The following is a 19,407-nucleotide window of genomic DNA, read 5'->3' as shown; positions in this document are numbered from 1 at the left end:
CGGAATATGTACTGTACTGTGCAATCTACTAATACAAGTTTCAATCAATCAATCAAAGCTCGGTGAACAGGGGTTAATGCATGTGCCTCACAATACCAAAGTCCTGAGTAGTCGGGTTCAATCCCGGCCTTGGACAGTGTGGAGTTTGCAGTCCCCTCCGGGTACTCTAGTGCAGGGGTCCTCAAGTACAAATCTTGAAGGTCCACAAATGTTATTTTGAAACAGGCTGAGTCCGTTTATTATCGGTCAAGCTTATATGGTCGCAGGAGGTAGGTAGTAGTTTAACATTTTCTTAAAATGAACAAAAATTAAATAAATATCCAATAATATACATGAAAGATTTTCTTTGAAACAAAAATAAATAAGAACTTAAATAAAATTTTCAGTTTTAACAAAAAATAAATAATTTTAAACACAACCCTCCTATCCCTGGTAAACAAATGACCTTAACAGATCTCATTCATGTGCAAATACAACTATGGTACAGTATGGGGGACGGCGTGGCGCAGTGGGAGAGTGGCCGTGCGGAACCCGAGGGTCCCTGGTTCAAATCCCACCTAGTACCAACCTCGTCACGTCCGTTGTGTCCTGAGCAAGACACTTCACCCTTGCTCCTGATGGGTGCTGGTTGGCGCCTTGCATGGCAGCTCCCTCCATCAGTGTGTGAATGTGTGTGTGAATGGGTAAATGTGGAAGTAGTGTCAAAGCGCTTTGAGTACCTTGAAGGTAGAAAAGCGCTATAAAGGACAACCCATTTATCATTTATTTATTTATATCCCCATTGTGTAAAACACAGCTGCTCAATGGGAGAATTATGCTCTTGTTGTTGAAGCCAAAACTTTGAACATAAGCACAAAAGGTGTGATGGCCAGGCGGAGACACTGATCCAGGTGTTCATTGGTCAGTCTGCTGCGGTACTTGTTCTTCACAATGTTCATTGTAGAGAAGGCAGACTCACAGCTGTATGTTGAGCCAAACATCGTGAGGATGTGACAGGCCATCTTATGCAGCAGAGGGAACTTGGAAGGAATGACCAGCTTTGACCAGAAGGTGATGGCCTCACACTGAGCCTCTTTCAGTGCGACACTTTCTTGGAGATCAATCAGCTCAGTCTGCAGTGAAGCAGCTCTGGCCCATGGGAAGACTTGTTTTGCTTCTGCAGAGAACGCACTCACATTTCTGATCAGGAATGGGTTTTCAATGAACAGCAGGACTTGTTTTCCCAAAATGAAGCCATCAAAGCGAGTCTTGAAATTTGCAATGAGTTTTTCCAAGAATTCCAAATGGCACTGATGATCTCCCTCTCCTTTGGTCAGTTCCAGAAGTTTGGGGAAGTGGAGCAGTTCCTCCTGTAGATACACAGTTTAAATATATGTTAGGAACAATGCTTAAAAATAGGTATGAATTATCAAGTGGAAGAAAATAGTGTGTGGTAGAAAATAATAATAATAACAAATTTGTTACCTGTATGTCACGTTTGAAAAGCTCCAGATTCCTCTGGAAGGCACGGACTTCTGACATCAGCGCACACACTGTGTTCTTCTTCCCCTGTAGCTTGAGATTTAGGTCATTGAGATGGGAGGTTATATCAGCCAAAAATGCCACAGCTTCCATTTTCCCAGCATTTTGCAGAAATTCCAGGAACTGTTTTGCTTTTGCGCTATTTTGCTGGGACAGAAACACTTGCAGCTCTTCTCTAATGGCCCAAAACCGCTCCAGGACCCTGCCTTTGCTCAGCCATCTGACGTTGTTGTGCACGAGCAAATCATCAAAAGCAGCATCTACCTCTGTTAGGAATGTGCGCAGCAAGTGGTGCTGCAGTGCAGATGATGCTCTCAAGAAGTTTATGAGTTTCATCATTGTTGTCATGATTTCAGAGTACACTTCTCCAAGACTTGCACAAAGAACAGACTGGTGGATTATGCAGTGATAAGATAACAGGCCAGGGTGGTGTTCTCTCAGACGCGGAACCAGTCCCTTCTCTCTCCCCAACATGGCTGGCGCTCCATCAGTAGCAATGGACACAACTTTCTTCAGATCTATCCCTTTTTCATTCAGCATTTCTGATATTGCTTTATAGATGTCTTCTCTCCTTGTTTGTCCACTGAGGTTTGCCAGGCCCAAAACATCTTCAATAAACTCCCCCTTTTCCTCATCATAATACCTCACAAACACCAACAACTGAGCATTTTCAGTGGTGTCAGTGGACTCATCCACTGCTAGGGATATGCACTCCGCGTTTTTTATTCCATCACAAAGCTGCTTGGACAAATCACCAGGCAGTATTTCAGTACGTCTGGTAGCTGTGGCATCAGAGAGTGGGATTTGATTTATTTTAGCTGTCATTTCCTCCTTTTCTTTGCTTTCAAACATGGCACCCAACACTTCAGTCAAGCATTCTTTAATTATTTCTGCATCAGAGAATTGTGTTTACCCAAAATCCATGCCACTCTGAGTGAGCACTCTGTTGCTATTTGTTGTTGTGTCATAGATTTAACAAAAATCTTGCTTGATGTTTCATATGACTTTTTCAGCCTTGTGATTTCTTTTTTTCCTCAGCTCTGAATCATGAGGAAATGTATTTTCAAATTCGCGGTGCTCTTTTAGATAGTGACGTTTCAGATTTTCACTTTTCACCAGAGCAACAGTACTGTTGCATATTAGACACATTGGTCTGGTACTTGCAGTAGGTAGGATGAAAACATATTGCTCTGTCCATTCTTCCTTGAAACGTCGGTTTTCCCTGTCCACCTTTCTTTTACCAGCCTGAGCCAACTTGGAGCATGCCATTGTGATTTGATTCACATTCAGTGACTGACGAGTGAAAAGTAAGCGAAGTAGCGATACGAGGCAACTGTGTGCATGCAGCGAAAGGTTCCATGCGCCTGTGGCACGAACTCTGTATGACCCAGGTGGTAACAGCCTATCAGCGCATCGTTGTGATAGAGATGACAACCCATTCCTCGGAATCAGCCAATCAGAGTGGCGCTCTCGCTCTCACTGCGTCTCTCTCTCTCTCTGAGAGAGAGAGTGAGAGAGAGAGAGGTGCGAGTGAGACACGGAGAAGTGTAAACAAACGTGGAGATATTTGACTAAAACAACAAAGAACGTTGACCTGCGCTAGCGATAACCCAAAGATAAATACAATTATTATATTTTTTATAATAATTATAATTAAATTTTTTTTTTTTTAATTTTTTCTAGAATTCTTGTTGGGTTCGAACGGACACGTCGCTGGGTCCGGACATGGACCGCGGTCCGCCTGTTGAGGATCCCTGCTCTAGTGTGTTAATGTGAGTGTGATTGTTGTCTATCTGTGTTGGCCCTGCGACGAGGTGGCGACCTCTCCAGGGTGCACCCCGCCTTCTGCCCAAATGCAGCTGATATAGGCTCCACAACCCCTGCGACCCTGAAAGGGACAAGCGGTAAAAAATGGATGGATGGATATTTGAAAGGCCTACTGAAACCCACTACTACCGACCACACAGTCTGATCGCTTATATATCAATGATGAAATATTAACATTGCAACACATGCCAATATGGCCGGTTTAGTTCACTAAATTGCAATTTTTTAATTTCCCGCGAAGTATCCTGTTGAAAACGTCGCGGAATGATGACGCGTGCGCGTGACGTCACCGGTGGTAGCGGACATGTTCTTCCAGCCCGATCCAAGCTATAGTTAGTCTGCTTTAATCGCATAATTACACAGTATTCTGGACATCTGTGTTGCTGAATCTTTTGCAATTTGTTCAATTAATAATGGAGAAGTCAAAGAACAGAAGATGGAAGTGGGAAGCGGTGTATTGCAGCTGCCTTTAGCAACACAAACACAGCCGGTGTTTCCTTGGTTACATTCCCAAAGGTGAAGCTTTGCTATGGAACAGAGCGGTCAAGCAAACATGGTTCCCGACCACATGTCAACCGGCAGGGTTCGGTGAGAAAATTGTGCTGATAAATCGGCTCTTACCGTAGACATGAGCGGAGCTTACGTCCTCCTGCAGCTGTGGACTATTACCTCTTCCAACCGGAGACACTGGCGGTCACCACACCCCTCTGACTTTCAGGTACCATATAATCTCACTAAAACGCTAGTAACACAATAAGCAGATAAGGCATTTTCCAGAATTATCCTAGTAAATGTGTCTAATAACGTCTGAATCGTTCCCACTGCCATCGCCTTTTTTTTTTCTTTTTTTTTTTCTAGTCCTTCACTCTCACTATCCTCATCCACGAACCTTTCATCCTCGCTCAAATTAATGGGGAAATTGTCGCTTTCTTGGTCCGAATCGCTCTCGCTGCTGGTGGCTATGATTGTAAACAATGTGAGGAGCTCCACAACCGGTGACGTCACGCGCACATAGTCTGCTACTTCCGGTACAGGCAAGGCTTTTTTATGAGCGACCAAAAGTTGTGAACTTTATCGTTGATGTTCTCTACTAAATCCTTTCAGCAAAAATATGGCAATATCGCGAAGTGATCAAGTATGACACATAGAATGGACCTTCTATCCCCCTTTAAATAAGAAAATCTCATTTCAGTAGGCCTTGAAGCTTACAGCTGCATACTAATTTCACATACGCAACACTTCACTTCAACAACAACACTACTAATCATGGCTTTCTTCACCACAGACAACGGCGACTACTTTAGGACAAACAATGATCCAAGAAATTCTAGGAGGATGAACTACAAGTTTTCGAATCTGGGTGTTAAACAGATCCAGCTTTAGTGAAACACTAAATTATGAAGGAGTATTGCTAAGTGCTAAATAAGATTTAAAAACTACGAACATATTAGAATGGTCACTTACTGTACAAAGTCTGCTCTCACAGGGAAAAATGTAAATGGAGTCTTGTTAAAGTTAAAGTGCCAATGATAGTCACACACACACACTAGGTTAGGTGAACTTAACCTCTGCATTTAATCCATCCCGATGTTCACCCACTGGGAGGTGAGGGAAACCGTGAGCAGCAGCGGTGGCCACGCTCGGGAATCATTTTGGTGATTTAACCCCCAATTGCAACCCTTGATGCAGAGTGCCAGGCAGGGAGGCAACGGGTCCCATTCTTATAGTCTTTAGTATGACTCGGCCGTTCACAACCTTCCAGTCTCAGGGCGGACACTCTAACCACAAGGCCACTGAGCAGTCTTTAGAGGTCTTTATTGGCACAGTAGAGTACTTCCATTAAATGTGTTGTTAGCCAACTAATACTTGCTGTAATTTACAAATTAGGATGCAGAAAAAAAGTAAAAACATACGTCTTCTTGTCTTATATAAGGATTGTGAACGACAGGCAAAATCCCAAGTCTCCCTTTAAGTTGGACATTGTCCTCTGTTAAACTTTTGAGAATTTTAAAGATTTAATTGGGGCCAGGGTTTGTCTCTTCTGTGCTAATTCAAACATTGACCGAGAGTACGTGACAAAATGGCCAACTGCTTAACAGCTCTATGTTTTACAGTGGTCATCCACCAAAAGGAAGAACACCACTTTTGATTAAAAAAAAATAATAATAATAATTTTGTTGTATCCTGTACTCAGTGGAAATAATGAATGGCTGTATCTAAATTGTGCATTGGAATATTATCATAAATTAAAACATGCTTAGCTAACTGAAATTAATACACGATAGTAATAATTTACATAATGTTGTCTCAATCTGTTACAATATGTATGTGTATATGTTTTTTACTAATATATTTTAAATATTTATAAATTGAATACAATTGTTTAACAAGTGTATTCAATTTATATAATAGATGTATTTAGATGTTGTATCGCCTATTTTTGAATGATATAAGTTTTGATTGATTGATTGAGACTTTTATTAGTAGATTGCACAGTACAGTAGATATTCCGTACAATTGACCACTAAATGGTAACACCCGAATAGGTTTTTACCAACTTGTTTAAGTCGGGGTCCACATCTAGTTTTTAAAATTGCTGTAATTAAAAACATATGGTTTTTCATTATTTCAGCTGCTTTCTGTTGTAGCGATACAGTCATCAGAAATGAAAACATGCTTAGTTAACTGATATTAAAGGCCTACTGAAACCCACTACTACCGACCACACAGTCTGATAGTTTATATATCAATGATGAAATATTAACATTGCAACACATGCCAATACGGCCGGTTTTGTTTACTAAATTACAATTTTTAATTTCCCGCGGAGTTTCTTGTTGGAAACGTCGCGAAATGATGACACGTGTTTGGGACGTTCTTGGTTGAGTGGACATTTTAGCCCAGCACCACTTACGGCTAAAAGTCGTCTCTTTTCATCGCATAAATACACAGTATTTTGGACATCTGTGTTGCTGAATCTTTTGCAATTAGTTCAAGTAATAATGGAGACTATAAAGAAGAATGCTGTTGGTGGAAAGTGGTGGATTGCAGCTGCCTTTAACAATCGAAACACAGCCGGTGTTTCTTTGTTTGTTGTGAAGCTTTAGCAAACAGGTTTCTCTACCACATGTCAACCAGCAAGTTTTTGGATGAGAAAATTGTGATATTAAGTCGGCTCTTACTTGTGCGGGGTTAGCGTCCTCCTGCAGCAGCTGTCAAAAAGGCAGCTGTGATCTTGGCTCCTCTATTGGCTTCTCTCAGAGACACTGGCGGTCACCGTAGACCTCCGACTTTCAGGTATGACTTTATAATCTCACTAAAACACTAGTAACACGATAAAGGATTTTCCAGAATTATCCTAGTAAATGTATCTAATAACATCTTAATCGCTCCCACTGCCGTCGCCTTTTTTTCTTTTTTTTTCTTTCTAGTGATTCACTCTAACTTTCCTCATCAACGAATCTTTCATCCTCGCTCAAATCAATGGGGAAATTGTCGCTTTCTCGGTCTGAATTGCTCTTGCTGCTGGTGGCTATGATTATAAACAATGTGAGGATGTGAGGAGCCCTACAACCCGTGACGCGCGCACATCGTCTGCTACTTCCGGTACAGGCAAGGCTTTTTTATTAGCGTCCAAAAGTTGCGAACTTTATCGTCGATGTTCTCTACTAAATCCTTTCAGCAAAAATATGGCAATATCGCAAAATGATCAAGTATGACACGTAGAATGGACCTGCTATCCCCGTTTAAACAAGAACATCTCATTTCAGTAGGCCTTTACACAGTAGTCATAATTCACGTCATTTTGCCTCAGTCTGTTACAATATGTGTATATGTTTTTTATTAATATATTTTCAATATAAAATATATTTTATTAATATGTATGTGTGTAACAATTGTATTCAATTTATATAATAGGTGTATTTAGATGTGGCATTGCCTATTTTTGAATATGATTTTTGTTTTTAAATAGCTGAACAGTTGTTTGATATATGTGTGAAAAAGGAAGGCAAACTGCCACATGCAGTGCCGCAATTGGATGTGTCTGAAGCTTGGAGCTTGACTTCCCTACGTTTCTCCTACAAATGGGCCTTGAGCTTGTTTGGAGGTTCTAGCAGGGGAGCGCAGCTACTGGTATACCGATGGATGGTTGTCCGTCGGGGGGACGTCGTCCGCTGCCACCGAGCGCTGGGCTTCGGGAGGGACACACATGGAACGGTGAGGGAGGAAGGGGACACCCGCCTAGCCAGCCAGATCAGCCGAATCAAACCTAGCGATCAATGGGGTGACAGATGTCGCAGCCAGATCGCCCTCACATCCGCCATGTAATGTGTGCTGTAAAGTAAAAATACCCTCAGCGACATTGACCCTCTCCCTGTCAGGGTGTCGTTGAATTCGTGCGGGGTTTACCGTAAACATCTCGCAATGTACGCATAAGGATTTATAAGCTAAATATTGTGAAATGACACACGTTGTGAAAATCTTGCCATATAAGATACGCATTATAAATTACCCGTCATGCTTGGCGAAGCAAATGCAAATTTGAAACCTTCCTATTGGTCGGACTGGGACTTTGCCGTGGACGATACTGTATGTTGATATCAATCCGATACATGATTCGATACTTTTTTTTTCAAGACTCGACAAATATTTGTATTTACACATTTATTTGTGACTAACATGTAGTACTACTACATTTCGAAGTGTAACAATACATCCTAATAATCATTTTTATAGCGAATTATTGTTTGGGAACAGAAAGTAATCTGATTGATTGATTGAAACTTTTATTAGTAGATGGCACAGTTCAGTACATATTCTGTACAATTGACCACTAAATGGTAACACCCAAATAAGTTTTTCAACCTGTTTAAGTCGGGGTCCACGTTAATCATTTCATGGTGAAACAACTCAAACACGTTGAAAAACTTATTCGGGTGTTACCATTTAGTGGTCAATATACGAAATATGTACTGAACTGTGCAATCTACTAATAAAAGTTTCAATCAATCAATCATGGTAATCAAAACCTAAACTGCAATTGGCTCTCAAATTTTGCCCTCAAAGCCCTTATGTGTCCAACAACGTATCCCCTAGGTTTTTAACGATATATAAAATGTATCTTAACAACTCAACATTTTTAAAAATAAACGAGAATTGACAACTATAGGTCTGATATCACATTGGTATTGACATTTGGATCGACCCGCCCACCTCAAGTCTGTGCCACGGCCAATCACATTCATGTGTCAAAGCCCTCCCCTGTGTGTTTTTTTTCCCTGGTGATATTTATTTGGAAGTTGCAGTTTGCCACTCTTCTTCGTTGTCAGCGTTGAAGAGGTGACACAGGGCTACAAATACTGTGTGTCAATTTGATCATTTGTTCTGCAACTTTCCACACCAAACAAGTTTGCAAAACTGCACATCGTTAATCGCCATGGCTCAAAGAGTGAAGTTGCACTACTTTAATGGAAGAGGCAAGATGGAATCAATCCGGTGGCTTCTGACTGTTGCTGGAGTTGAGGTAAAGTTTGACCACAAAGCTGAAGTTTTCTGCGCAAGATGAGTCACTCCTGTTATCACGTCCACAGTTTGATGAGTTCTTTCTGACAAACCGAGAGCAGTACCTCAAGCTGCTGAATGGTGAGTTTTATTTCCCCTAAAATACAAACATCATGTGAGGGTGTGCTTGTTTTTCTAACCTGCCCGGAAGCTTTATTGCTTATTAAAAAAAATAAGTTTTCCTGCCTCATTGTGACCTGTCTATCTGAGGTGTTAAAATGGAAATTCACCTGACCTCTGTACAGGTATTTTAGAAGATGTTGACTCAGAGCCTGTTTGACTGGGAGTGTCCACTAATGCTCTCTTTGCAGATGGAGACCTCATGTTTCAGCAGGTCCCTTTGGTGGAAATTGACGGCATGAAGCTAATTCAGACCAAGGCAATCTTGAGCTACATTGCTGAGAAGTACAATCTCCACGGCAAAGACATCAAAGATCGTGTCAAGTATGTTCCATACACCTAATATGTCATATTGCTAGAACACAATACATTCCATAGTGGTGGAGTTGCAAAATGATCTGTTCCAGGGTCAAAATGTTGCCACCATAACAGTCTTATCAACTATACAGGCAATGTATAACAGTCTTATCAACTATACAGGCAACGTCGCAAGTAACATTCATTCCTGCAGGTGTAAAAAGAAGATAACTGCGTGTTGTAAAAGATACTTTTTGACATCTGTAATTGTGACTTAAGTGTAAAAATAAGATATTAGTAAAATGTATAAAAGCCTAAAAACACGCTTGACTTTAATGTTGCAATCATTGGCAAAACACAAGTTTTATGTAACAACCATCAATCAATCACATTTGTTTTTAATAGCCAAGTGTCTCAAAGGGCTTCACAAACTCACACCATCAGAATAGAATAGAACAGAATATATCTTTTATTGTCATTGTACAACAAAATTGTATGCAAAAACTAACATAAGAACATAGATAAATAGATTAAAATACATAAAAATACCAAGCATACAGCTCACATGCACAGTCATTATTGTCATCTTGTGTTCAGCGACACTATGGCTATCGGGTAAAAAGTGTTCTTAAATCGGTTTGTCCGGCATGCTGAAAATATTGTATTTAAAGAAAGGGAACAAGGGAATATTGTAACTGATATTGTTGCAACGCCGGCCGCGTCCCAGCTGGCACACGACATTGATACGACATTAATTATACATGTCCTTTGAAACGGACTTGGAAACCACGTTGCAAAATAGTTGTATTTGTAAATTGAGACAACGTTGATGTCTAAAGTTGGATCCACGTTGTTGGTTGGGAATTGACCAAATTTATATGGTCAAATCAACGTTTCAACTTTACATTGATTAAACATCGTCAAAAAGCATGTTGTTTCAACGTTATGTTTGAGTTACTCAACGTCAGGACTTAACTGAACATGTTCTCAATGTTGTTTTAATGACTCGTGCCTGCTGGGTAGCAGTAACCAGTGGTTGGTGGTTATTATAGCACCTCTTATAGCATTTTATTTAGGGCGGCATGGTGTAGTGGGTAGAGCGGCCGTGCCGGAAACCTAAGGGTTGCAGGTTCGCTTCCCACCTATTGACATCCAAATCGCTGCCGTTGTGTCGTTGGGCAGGACACTTCACCCTTGCCCCCGGTGCCGCTCACACTGGTGAATGAATGAATGATTGGTGGTGGTCGGAGGGGCCGTAGGCGCAAACTGGCAGCCACGCTTCCATCAGTCTACCCCAGGGCAGCTGTGGCTACAGATGTAGCTTACCACCACCAGGTGTCAATGAATGATGGGTTCCCACTTCACTGTGAGCGCTTTGAGTCTTTAACAATAGAAAAGCGTGATATAAATCTAATCCATTATTATTAAGGGTGTTGGGAAAAAATCAATTCAAATACATTGTAAGATTCAGAATCGATTCTCCTTCTTAAAAAAATAGATTTTTTATTTTATGTTTTTTAATCAATCCAACAACCCCCTGCACAGCAATACCATAACAATGCAATCCAATTCCAAAACCAAACCTGACCCAGCAACACTCGGAACTGCAAAAAACAGAGCAATTGAGGAGACACAAACACGACACAGAACAAACCAAAAGTAGTGTAACAAAAATGAATATTATCAACAACAGTATCAATATTAGTTATAATTTCAGCATAGCAGTGATTAAAATCCCTCATTGAGATTATCATTAGACATTTGTAAAAATTAGAAAAAGAACAATAGTGTCACAGTGCATCGTATCTCATAAGCTTGACAACACACTGTGTCCAATGTTTTCACAAAGATAAAATAAGTCATATTTTTGGTTCGTTTAATAGTTAAAACAAATTTACATTATTGCAATCAGTTGATAAAACATTGTCCTTTACAATTATAAAAGCTTTTTTTTTTTTAAATCTACTACTCTGCTTGCATATCAGCAGACTGGGGTGGATCCTGCTGAAATCCTATGTATTGAATGAATACAGAATAGTTTAGAATCGGAAAAATTTTGTTTTTGAATCGAATCGAAAAAACCGATATATTATCGAATCGTGACCCCAAGAATCGATATTGAATCGAATCATGGGACACCCAAAGATTCGCAGCCATGTGGTTATGTTTAGTTATTTTGCAGTATTGACTTTATTTTGCTCAAATTATTTAAGTAATAAAAGGGAACAAGGGAATATTTGCAATATTTTTACCCCAGCTGCGTAAAGGTTGCAAACAGCCCCTTTTTAGTAAAAGTATCAGCGTTGGTATGGTCCGTACGGTAACTACTTGGTAGTGGATCGATACCCACATTTGTAGTATTGCCCGAAACTATGGGCAGTGGAGATGTTAAAAAAACTGCTGTGCTCATCAATTTGTAGCAACTTTGTATGTAACGCTCATCACTGCCATCTGCAGGCCTGCAATAAAACTGTCAATATTTGAAAGTCTCTCACATGAAAACTGTACATTTTATTGGATGTGTTGCTAAAAAAGCCACTACTGTCTTTAGAGCTTTCAAACGGTTGCCACTTGTCTTCAGGATCAACATGTACTCCGAGGGACTGATGGATCTGATGGAGATGATCATGATCCTGCCTTTCAGCAGTGACGTGACCAGCAAACTAGACAACATTAAGACCAAGGCCAAAGATCGCTACCTGCCCGTCTTTGAAAAGGTATCAGATGTAGTTTTTTCTTGGTCAAGTACATGTTTCAAATGTGGTGTGGAACCAACAACTGCAGAGACTGTGTGAGCAAGTGCACCTGGTGGGAGGTCGACTCAGCCTTGCCGATGTTCTGCTGCTGGAGTGCACCCTCATGTTGGAGGAGAAATTTGTGGGGATCCTTGGCGACTTCCCTAACATCAAGGTACACCTTCAATAATCGATGTGGAAAAAAGACACGATGACATTGGCTGTGGTATCCTCTCAGTCCTTCCAGGGCCGCATGAGTCTAAATCCCAACATCAGGAAATTCCTGGAGCCAGGCAGCAAGAGGAAGCCTCAGCCGGACGAGACGTACACAAAGACTGTCAGGGAAGTCTTTAACGTCAATATGACATTCCCATAAAATTCTTCCACTGAGCAATGAATACATTTTCCAGTCTTGAAGTGTTCACATACTAGAAAATACAACACCGTACTTTATTAAAAGTACTTTTTGCATTCAAATGTTACATCTCGTGTCCTTTGTACACTCACAGTCATTTATTTATCGTTGCTTGTACAAGTTCAGAGGTGTCTAAACGTTTCCAAATTATTTCTTGATTTTGTAAAAATGCAAAAAAAAACCCTTCAGATATTTATTTAAAGAAAAGGCTTAGTGTAGTAACTAGTTGTCATTTTCATTTATTATTTACTAGGCCACCTGCTCAGTGGCCTAGTGGTTAGAGTGTCCGCCCTGAGATCGGTAGGTTGGGTTTCAAACTCCGGCTGAGTCATACTAAAGACTATAGAAATGGGACCCTTTACCTCCCTGCTTGTCACTCGGCATCCAAATCACCAAAAAAGATTCCTGGGCGCAGCCACCACTGCTGCTCTCTGCTCCCCTCACCTCCCAGGGAGTGAAGGTGATGAGTCAAATGCAGATGTTAATCTCACCACACCTAGTGTGTGTGTGTGACAATCATTGGTACTTTAACTTATTTTTATTTTATACTTGTATTTCACTGTAACAACATTCAGCTTTTTTCTTTACATCACCCCATTTTTATCATTATTTTTATTATTTGTCTGCTGCTTTATTTGATCTCTAAGTACATCCATCACAGTATTGGAAAGCATGTGGAACAATACGAACAAACGTGTTATTGGTCAGTAGGAAAACTGTAAACGCTCGCAGGAATGATGTTGGAACACTTGTCAGCCGGTCACGCAATCATCAGGAACAACAGGCGGAACACCATCAGCAAACTGCAGACACAAACAACAACATTAGTGGCTGCTATGCGGGGTAAGAAATATTATGGGATGGAAAATCAGTTATATAGGGAAGCAGAGTTCCTCATAAGAAACAATGTAAATATGAATAATGGGTTCCAGCCTCGGCATAAGTCCCTGTTTTAGTGAAGCTTGTTATCAACACAATACAAAGTGATGTATCCATCCATCCATTTTCTACCGCTTATTCCCTTTCGGGGTCGCGGGGGGTGCTGGCGCCTATCTCAGCTACAATTGGGCGGAAGGCAGGGTACACCCTGAACAAGTCGCCACCTCATCGCAGGGCCAACACAGATAGACAGACAACATTCACACTCACATTCACACACTAGGGCCCATTTTAGTGTTGCCAATCAACCTATCCCCAGGTGCATGTCTTTGGAAGTGGGAGGAAGCCGGAGTACCCGGAGGGAACCCACACATTCACGGGGAGAACATGCAAACTCCACACAGAAAGATCCCGAGCCTGGATTTGAACCCAGGACTGCAGGAACTTCATATTGTGAGGCAGACGCACTAACCCCTCTGCCACCGTGAAGCCCCAAAGTGATGTACAGTACTTTAAATCAAACATAAGGAGGTAATGAATCAACATTCTACTTAATAACACAACTGTGTTATCAAGTAGAACTTAACTGTAGTTTCATACAGGTAAATTCTACCCAAGTTAACAAGAACGCGAGGGAAAAAACAAACAAAAGGCAGACTGAAATGCTGAGACCTGACTAGGAAGGCAGATTGTAAGTGGAAGGCTCCGCCCTGCTACAATGATGCATTCCTGAGTTTTGCCTGGCAGGCATGAAAAATGAATGACTGAATGAAGCGTTCATGCACTGAGAAGTGGGTGAAGAGCACACGGCTCGAGCTCAAAGTTTGCAAATACAAACCCCTAAGCCAGTGAAGTTGGCACATTGTGTACATCGTAAATAAAAACAGAATACAATGATTTGCAAAGACAAGATATTTAATATTCGAACTGACAAATATATATATATTTTTTTGCAAATAATCATTAACTTAGAATTTAATGGCAGCAAGACGTTGCAAAAAGGTTGGCTCAGGGGCATTTTTACCACTGTGTTACATGGCCTTTCCTTTTGACAACACTCAGTAAACCTTTGGGACCTGAGGAGACCCATTTTTGAAGCTTTTCAGGTGGAATTATTTCCCATTTTTGCTTGATGTACAGCTTAAGTTGTTCAACAGTCCATTTTAAGCGTATTTAAGGTGCCACACATATTCAATGGGAGACAGGTCTGGACTACAGGCAGGCCAGTGTAGTACCTGCACTCTTTTACTATGAAGCCACACTGTTGTAATGCGTTGCTTGGCAATGTCTTGCTGAAATAAGCAGGGGCGTCCATGATAACGTTGCTTGGATGGCAACATATGTTGCTCCAAAACCTGTATGTACCTTTCAGCATTAATGGTGCCTTCACAGATGTGTAAGTTACCCATGCCTTGGGCACTAATGCACCCCCATACCATCACAGATGCTGGCTTTTGAACTTTGCGTCCATAACAATCTGAATGGTTCTTTTCCTCTTTGTTCCGGAGGACACAACGTCCACATTTCAAAACAATTTGAAATGTGGACTCGTTAGACCATAGAAAACTTTTCCACTTTGCATCAGTCCATCATAGATAAGCTTTGGACCAGCGAAGCTGGCTGTGTTTCTGGGTGTTGTTGATAAAGGCTTTTCACTTTGCATAGTAGAGTTTTAACTTGTACTTACAGATGTAGCGACAAACTGTAGTTACTGAAGGTGGTTTTATGAAGTGTTCCTGAGCCCATGTGTTGATATCTTTTACACACTGATGTCGCTTTTTGATGCAGAACCGTCCGAGGGATCAAAAGGTCCGTAATATCATCGCTTACATGCAGTGATTTCTCTAGATTCTCTGAACCTTTTGATGATATTACGGACCGTAGATGGTAAAATCCCTAAATTCCTTGCAATAGCTCGTTGAGAAATGTTGTTCTTAAACTGTTGGACAATTTGCTCATGCATTTGTTCACAAAGTGGTGACCCTTGCCTCATCTTTGTTTGTGAATGACTAAGCATTTCATGGAAGTTGCTTTTATACCCAATCGTGGCACCCACCTGTTCACCTGTGGGATGTTCAAAATAAGTGTTGGATGAGTATTCCTCAACCTTTTCAGTCTTTTTTGCCACCTGTGCCAGCTTTTTTGAGACATGTTGCGAGCATCAAATTCCAAATGAGATAATATTTGCAAAAACTAACAATGTTTTTCCAGTTCAAACATTAAATATTTTGTCTTTGCAGTCCATTCAATTAAATACAAGTCGAAAAAGATTTGCAAATCATTGTATTTGTTTTTTATTAACGATTTACACAACGTGGCAACTTCACTGGTTTTGGGGTTTTGTAGAAGGGTCCCTAAATCTACCCACTGTATGTGTAGATTGTCTCTTTTGGGTGTCCTCGTCTGTGAGTGACGTGGAACAACAGAAGAAGAAAAGCGACAAACAGGGACCTGTTTGCGTGCTCCATAGAGAACCAATAAAATGTGTCTTGACTTTGAAAAAATAGAAGGGAACTCTTGACCGCGGCACATTTGTTTTGATGACATCCTTGTTCTTCTGTTGTTTTGGGTCACTCACAGATGAGGACACTGCACATGTGCAATCTATTTGTCCAAACATTGAACAGGGATAAAGAAAAGCTTTCCACTTGTTGTTTTAATTCTTATTGGGATGGTAGGTAAGAATCAATTGTCTTGTTTCTTTATAACAAACCAAAACACAGGGGGAAATTGTTTTTATGTTAAATTAATGTTTCTATTACAAATGAAAAATGGACCATAAACCTGCTTTATAGAAGACTGGAGTGTGGACATTGGAGACAGTTAAAGGCCTACTGAAATGAGATTTTCTTATTCCAACGGGGATAGCAGGTCCATTCTATGTGTCATACTTGATCATTTCGCGATATTGCCATATTTTTGCTAAAACGATTTACTAGAGAACATCGACGATAAAGTTCGCAACTTTTGGACGCTAATAAAAAAGCCTTGCCTGTACCGAAAGTAGCAGACGATGTGCGCGTGACGTCACGGGTTGTAAAGCTCCTCACATTGTTTATAATCATAGCCTCCAGCAGCAAGAGCATTTCGAACCGAGAAAGCGAAAATTTACCCATTAATTTGAGTGAGGATGAAAGATTCGTGGATGAGGAAAGTTAGAGTGAGGGACTTAAAAAAAGAAAAAAAAAAAGAAAGAAAGAGCGGCGGCTCCGGGCGACGGCAGTGGGAGCGTTTCAGATGTAATTAGACACATTTACTAGGATAATTCTGCAAAAATCCTTTATCTGCTTATTGTTTTGATAGTGTTTTAGTGAGATTCTAAAGTCATGCCTGAAAGTTGGATGGCTGCGGTGAACGCCAGTGTCTCTGAGAGAAGCAAATGGAGGAGCCAAGATCATGTCCGGTGGCCATGGATGAAGTACTGGCTGTCCAACATCGGGACCCAGGATGGACCGCTCGTCCAGAGTCGGGACCCAGGATAGACCGCTCGCCTGTGTATCGGTTGGGGACATCTCTGCGCTGCTGATCCGCCTCCGCTTGGGATGGTTTCCTGCTGGCTCCACTTTGGATGGGACTCTCGCTACTATATTGGATCCACTTTGGACTTCATCCCCACGGTTACGTTAGATCCACTATGGATTGGACTTTCACAATATCATGTTAGATCCGCCCGACATCCATTGCTTTCGGCCCCCTACGGGGTGGGGGTTGCCCACATATGTGGTCCTCTCCAAGGTTTCTCATAGTCATCATGGTCGACGTCCCACTGGGGTGAGATTTTCCTTGCCCTTATGCGGGCCCTACGGAGGATGTCGTTGTAGTTTGTGCAGCCCTTTGAGGCACTTGTGATTTAGGGCTATATAAATAAACATTGATTGATTGAAGATCACAGATGCCTTGTTGACAGCTACAGGAGGAGGTCGCATAATCCACTGAAGTCTCCGGTAAGAGCTGACTTAATATCACAATTTTCCCATCCAAAAACTTGCTGGTTGACGTAGAGAAACATGTTTGCTTGACCACTCTGTGCTAAAGCTTCACAATAAAGAAACACCGGCTGTGTTTCGGTGCTAAAGGCAGCTGCTTTCCACCAACAGCATTCTTATTTATAGTCTCCATTATTAATTGAACAAATTGCAAAATATTCAGCAACACAGATGTCCAAAATACTGTGTAATTATGCGATGAAAAGAGATGACTTTTAGCAGTAAGTGGTGCTGGGCTAATATGTCCGCTACAACCTGAGACTTCACACGCACGCGTCATCGGCGTTTTCAACATGAAACTCCGCGGGAAATTTAAAATTGCAATTTAGTAAACTAAAAAGGCCGTATTGGCATGTGTTGCAATGTTAATATTTCATCATTGATATATAAACTATCAGACTGCGTGGTCGGTAGTAGTGGGTTTCAGTAGGCCTTTAAATAGGCGTTAATTGAATCAAAGTGGAGCATAACAGAGTTAGAGTCTGACCTTAGAACTGTCATAATTCCAGCTGGCATCAGTTTGCCTGACTTCTTGTACCTTGTCCCCATGACGACCGAGAGAACCCCGGCAGCACCTGCAGCGAAGAGCAAAAAAAAACAAAAAACAGGTCTTGCAACTGAAGGATGGACCGAGGAACTCTTGCACTTACACAGCGACACTTTAATGTCGGTGCGGTTGTTGGAGATGTTGTAGGCGCCGTAAGCAGACAGGCCGCCAAAGACCAGGCCGGCCATCAGAGACATGACGCTGCCTTCAGTGATGGGGGCAAACATGACCATTAGGGTGTTGTGTCGGCTTCACCTGTCAGAGCACGTCAACCTCAAGGCTCATCTGACCTTTTCTCTTGTATCCCATGTAACCTCCCAGGAAGATGGCGGCAGCATAGCCAAATCCGATCCAGTCAAACGCCATTGATGAGCTGCAAACAGACACTGGTTAGTTTTCATATTCATTATTATTATTAATTAGAAAATAGATGTCTGTCTATCTGTGTTGGCCCTGTGATGAGGTGGCGACTTGTCCAGGGTGTACCCCGCCTTCCGCCCGATTGCAGCTGAGATAGGCGCCAGCGACCCCGAAAGGGAATAAGCGGTAGGAAATGGATGGATGGATGGATGCATGGATTTGAATACATAAATTCGTTTTTCATTACGCTCACAAAAGTGGAACTTCTCCAACTGGCCACTGGGCGTCGCTGTGAGTTTATTATTATGTTGCGACGCACCTACCCACGCACATACAGCAACTGGCTTTCAGAAAGCATAAATCTAACAAGCTATAAATGTTCATGACGTAGGTGTTGGATTACAATTATTCCATCTTGTGCGGCAACTTTAATCACATACCTGTCGCTTTAAAAGGGGTGAGAAGTGTGGCAAACAGCTCCTGCTCGAGTACACGTTCTGGTTCCGACGAACACGCCACTGTGACAAGACGTACGCATGCGCATGAAAGCTGTGATGCCTTCACAGACAATTCATACAGTAGGAAAGTATATGAAGTTCGACCGATTTTAAAAACTAGCAGGTAAGTCATTATGAGTCCTAGTGTGGAATCCTCTGTTACATTTCCAAGCTATTTTCGTTGTGTTTGATGAGTACAGGGGAAATTCGCCAGAAAATATAAATATTTTTTACATCATTTATGAGCTACATAACCAATATTAAAAGCGGTGTATTTATTCAAATGTCCAATTGAAAATCGCTGACCTTTTATTTTTTTAACATAATAACAACAACAAGCACCGGGGGATAGGTTGATTGGCAACACTAGTGTGTGAATGTTGTCTGTCTGTGTTGGCCCTGTGATGAGGGGGCGACTTGTCCAGGGTGTATTCCGCCTTCCGCCCGATTGTAGCTGAGGTAGACACCAGCGCCCCCCGCCACCCCAAAGGGAATAAGCGGTAGAAAATGGATGGGTGGATAAATAAGTATATAGCACTCATGACGTGTTTATTTCTACAAAATTAAAATAATGGCTGTCCCCCTAATTGCTGGTAATTGGTTTCTGCTAAGCATTAATTATCATATAAATAACATTTCCAAACTACAGCTTATACATATT

The 19,407-nt window shown here is 41.4% G+C and overlaps 3 protein-coding genes across 3 annotated transcripts; 1 reads left to right on the top strand and 2 right to left on the bottom strand.

Moving 5' to 3' along the window:
• Positions 1-801: 801 nt before the first annotated feature.
• LOC133558763 (general transcription factor II-I repeat domain-containing protein 2-like) lies at positions 802-2,873 on the bottom strand. The gene is made up of 2 exons (XM_061909923.1): positions 1,465-2,873; positions 802-1,349 (listed from the first exon to the last, which is right to left on the bottom strand). Exons 1-2 carry the CDS (start codon positions 2,371-2,373, stop codon positions 813-815), a joined length of 1,446 nt encoding a protein of 481 aa, XP_061765907.1. The 5' UTR covers positions 2,374-2,873; the 3' UTR covers positions 802-812.
• A 5,773-nt stretch (positions 2,874-8,646) lies between these two features.
• Positions 8,647-12,539, top strand: gsta.1 (glutathione S-transferase, alpha tandem duplicate 1). The gene is made up of 6 exons (XM_061910312.1): positions 8,647-8,872; positions 8,940-8,991; positions 9,222-9,354; positions 11,909-12,044; positions 12,112-12,237; positions 12,301-12,539. Exons 1-6 carry the CDS (start codon positions 8,786-8,788, stop codon positions 12,436-12,438), a joined length of 672 nt encoding a protein of 223 aa, XP_061766296.1. The 5' UTR covers positions 8,647-8,785; the 3' UTR covers positions 12,439-12,539.
• Positions 12,483-18,837, bottom strand: tmem14a (transmembrane protein 14A). Its single transcript, XM_061910313.1, has 5 exons — positions 18,690-18,837; positions 18,180-18,262; positions 17,993-18,094; positions 17,830-17,917; positions 12,483-13,280 (listed from the first exon to the last, which is right to left on the bottom strand). Exons 2-5 carry the CDS (start codon positions 18,253-18,255, stop codon positions 13,238-13,240), a joined length of 309 nt encoding a protein of 102 aa, XP_061766297.1. The 5' UTR covers positions 18,256-18,262; positions 18,690-18,837; the 3' UTR covers positions 12,483-13,237.
• Positions 18,838-19,407: the final 570 nt, after the last annotated feature.

The sequence above is a fragment of the Nerophis ophidion genome, linkage group LG09 (genome assembly GCF_033978795.1).
Source record: "Nerophis ophidion isolate RoL-2023_Sa linkage group LG09, RoL_Noph_v1.0, whole genome shotgun sequence".
NCBI lineage: Eukaryota > Metazoa > Chordata > Actinopteri > Syngnathiformes > Syngnathidae > Nerophis > Nerophis ophidion.
The sequence above is the reverse complement of the archived record's forward strand: the minus strand, read 5'-3'. Positions and strand labels throughout refer to the sequence as shown.

Excerpts from the sequence above, each read along its gene's own strand:
- LOC133558763 (XM_061909923.1), bottom strand. The coding sequence starts at position 2,373 with ATGTTTGAAAGCAAAGAAAAGGAGGAAATGACAGCTAAAATAAATCAA. Across the intron at positions 1,350-1,464 it reads TTTTCAAACGTGACATACAG|GAGGAACTGCTCCACTTCCC; the intron begins GTAACAAATTTG and ends GTGTATCTACAG.
- gsta.1 (XM_061910312.1), top strand. The coding sequence starts at position 8,786 with ATGGCTCAAAGAGTGAAGTTGCACTACTTTAATGGAAGAGGCAAGATG. Across the intron at positions 9,355-11,908 it reads GACATCAAAGATCGTGTCAA|GATCAACATGTACTCCGAGG; the intron begins GTATGTTCCATA and ends ACTTGTCTTCAG. Across the intron at positions 12,238-12,300 it reads GCGACTTCCCTAACATCAAG|TCCTTCCAGGGCCGCATGAG; the intron begins GTACACCTTCAA and ends GTATCCTCTCAG.
- tmem14a (XM_061910313.1), bottom strand. The coding sequence starts at position 18,255 with ATGGCGTTTGACTGGATCGGATTTGGCTATGCTGCCGCCATCTTCCTG. Across the intron at positions 18,095-18,179 it reads CATGGGATACAAGAGAAAAG|GCAGCGTCATGTCTCTGATG; the intron begins GTCAGATGAGCC and ends CCATCACTGAAG. Across the intron at positions 17,918-17,992 it reads CGACATTAAAGTGTCGCTGT|GTGCTGCCGGGGTTCTCTCG; the intron begins GTAAGTGCAAGA and ends TCTTCGCTGCAG.